The 3,216-nt window shown below is 43.9% G+C and overlaps 1 protein-coding gene across 6 annotated transcripts in view; it reads left to right on the forward strand.

Annotated features, from left to right (window-relative positions):
- Positions 1-3,216, forward strand: part of LOC108282076 (zinc finger protein 625) — a 15,613-nt gene that overhangs the window by 10,194 nt on the left and 2,203 nt on the right. For 4 of the 6 annotated variants that reach the window (XM_037727593.1, XM_037727594.1, XM_017497851.2 and 1 more), the window contains one exon: positions 915-2,158. In XM_037727593.1, coding sequence (XP_037583521.1) covers positions 915-1,845 — 931 coding nt within the window. In that variant the 3' untranslated portion in view covers positions 1,846-2,158. Of the gene's footprint in view, positions 1-914; positions 2,159-3,216 lie in introns of those variants that run through there. The other 2 variants (XM_037727595.1, XM_037727596.1) reach the window with 2 other exon arrangements.

Genomic DNA, 3,216 nt, shown 5'->3' on the forward strand with positions numbered 1-3,216 from the left:
AAAAAAAAAAAAAAAAAGTTAGCCAGGCATGATAGTGTATGCTTGTAGTCTCAGCTAATAGGGAGGCTGAAGTGGCAGGATGGCTTAAGATTGGGAGATGGAGGTTGCAGTGAGCTGGGATCCACTACCACATTCCAGCTTAGATGACAGAGTGAGACCCTATCTCAAAAATTTATTTAAATGTACTAAGAAGCCCCATATCAATATTATCTTTCTAGATAACAGGTATAGCTGGGCCATCTTGTAGAGCAAGTGGTCTGTTCATGTTCAGACAGAGCAGAAAGCCTATACATTGCTGGACAGTGTTAAAAATGCAAGTGCAGACCGGGCGCAGTGGCTTATGCATGTAATCCCAGCACTTTCAGAGGCCAAGGTGGGCGGATCACAAGGTCAGGAGATGGAGACCATCCTGGCCAACATGGTGAAACCCCGTCTCTACTAAAATATAAAAAATTAAGCAGGCATGGCATTATGTGCTTGTAATCCCAGCTACTCTGAAGGCTGAGGTAGGGGAATTGCTTGAACCCGGGAGGTGGAGGTTGCAGTGAGCCAAGATCACACCACTGCGCTAAAGAAAGAAAGAAAAATTTGCTGGGCAGGATGGCTTGAGACTGGGAGATGGAGGTTGCAGTGAGTTGAGATCTCACTACCACACTCCAGCCTGGATGACAGAGTGAGACCCTATCTCAATTTTTTTTAAAAAAGTACTAAGAAGCCCTATATCAATATCATCTTTCTTGATAACAGGTATAGCTGGGCCATCCTGTAGAGCATGTGGTCTGTTCACATTCAGACAGGGCAGAAAGCCTACACATTGCTGGACAGTGTTTAAAAGTCCAAGTGCAATAACGTGTTAATGAATATTAAATCAGTGGTAAAGAAACCCATTATGATATACTTCTCATTGTTCACAGAGGTCTTATGGGAGAGAGACTCTTGGAAAGTAAAAAAGATCATCAGCTTGGAGAAATTTTGACCCAGGTTCCAGATGACATGCTGAAGAAGAAAACTCCTCTTCGAGTAAAATCACGTGGAGAAGTCAGCATGGGTCATGCATCCCTTAGAAGTCACCTCAGAGCTGACACTGGACACAAGCCATATGAGTATCAGGAATATGGACAGAAGCCGTATAAATGTACATACTGTAAGAAAGCCTTCAGCGATCTCCCCTACTTTCGAACACACGAATGGGCTCACACTGGAGGGAAACCTTATGACTGTGAGGAATGTGGAAAAAGCTTTATTTCCCGTTCAAGCATTCGAAGACACAGGATAATGCACAGTGGAGATGGACCCTATAAATGTAACTTTTGTGGGAAAGCCTTGATGTGTCTCAGTTTGTATCTTATCCACAAACGAACTCACACTGGAGAGAAACCATATGAATGTAAACAATGTGGTAAAGCCTTTAGTCATTCTGGTAGTCTTCGAATTCATGAAAGAACGCACACTGGGGAGAAGCCTTATGAATGCAGTGAATGTGGGAAAGCATTCCATAGTTCCACATGCCTTCATGCACATAAAATAACTCACACTGGGGAGAAGCCATATGAATGTAAACAGTGTGGGAAAGCCTTTGTTTCTTTCAATTCCGTTCGATATCATGAAAGGACGCACACTGGAGAGAAACCCTATGAATGTAAGCAATGTGGGAAAGCCTTCAGATCTGCCTCACACCTTCGAACACATGGAAGGACTCACACTGGAGAGAAACCTTATGCATGTAAGCAATGTGGGAGAAGCTTTGGATGTGCCTCGAGTCTTAAAATGCATGAAAGGACTCACACTGGAGAAAAACCCTGTAGTTCCAGCAATTTGGAAGGCCGAGGCGAAAAGAATGCTTAATTCACATAAGATTCCTTGAAGCCACGGAATCCAATCATGGCAAAAATGTGTTTCCCTCAAATAATGGGAAATATCAGAAAATGATTCTGAAGCTTCTGCAGTCACTGTCATCTGACAGCATCACAAATAAATGCCAGTAACCCAAGAGCAAAAAGTTTTGGGGGTCAGTTTAGCTGATGCCTCACTCTGAGACCTAGGACACAGAGTTGGAAATAACTCTTAAGAGAGACACAACTCAAACAGGCGCACTCAAACAGTGACTCATGCCTGTAATCTCAGTATTTGGGGAGGCTGAAGTGGGTGGATCATGAGGTCAGGAGTTTGAGACCAGCCTGGCCAACATGGTGAAACCCTGTCTCTACTAAAAATACAAAAAAATTAGCTGGGCGTGGTGGCACAGACCTGTAATCCCAGCTACTCAGGAGGCTGAGGCAAGAGAATCACTTGAACCTGGGAGACAAAAGGTTGCAGTGAGCAGAGATCACACCACTGCCCTACAGCCTGGGAGACAGAGTGAGACTCTGTCTCAAAAAAGAAAAGGCACACCTCCAGTAAGACCTTAAGACAGTTCTGTCATTAAAAAAAAAGAAGATTTAGCTGGGCATGGTGGCTAATGCCTGTAATCCTAGTACTTTGGGAGGCCAAGGTAGGCAGATCACACAGTCAGGAGTTCCAGACCAGCCTGGTGAAACCCCATCTCTACTAAGAAATATAAAAATTAGCCAGGTGTGGTGGCACACACCAGTAGTCCCAGCTACTCAGGAGGGTGAGGCAGGAGAATTGTTTGAACCCAGGAGGTAAAGGTTGCAGTGAGCTGAGATCGTGCCACTGCACTCCAGCCTGGGTGACAGAGTGAGACTCCATCTCAAAAAAAAAAAAAAAAATACCAGGTTAGCCCAGCAAAGTGGCAGGTGTATATATGCAGAAAAGTCTGTTCCCTCCTATTGACAGCCCAATACCTCAGCAGCAAGCCCTCACTTTAAGAAGCTCACTGAAGGGATAACTGAGGTACCGTTGTCAGACTCGCTGCCTCAGAAAGACTTTTATCAAAACAAAAGGCTAAAGTTCCTATTCATAAATATCCCTAAAATATCCTATCCCCTATTATAGGATATTAATAAATGGTTGGCTGTTGAGTATACTACATATTTTATACCATTCTTTCTCATGAATTTTTTTTGAGATGGAGTCTCGGTCTATGACTGAGGCTGGAGTGCAGTGGCACATTCTTGGCTCCCCACAACCTCTGCCTCCTGGGTTCTAGTGACTCTCCTGCCTCAGCCTCCCAAGTAGCTGGTTTACAGGCATGAGCCACCATGCCCAGCCTCTAATCTCTATTTTTTTTTCTTTTTCTTTTTTTTTTTTTTTTTT

This window comes from Cebus imitator, unplaced genomic scaffold (genome assembly GCF_001604975.1).
Source record: "Cebus imitator isolate Cc_AM_T3 unplaced genomic scaffold, Cebus_imitator-1.0 Scaffold234, whole genome shotgun sequence".
In the NCBI taxonomy this organism is placed as follows: Eukaryota; Metazoa; Chordata; class Mammalia; order Primates; family Cebidae; genus Cebus; species Cebus imitator.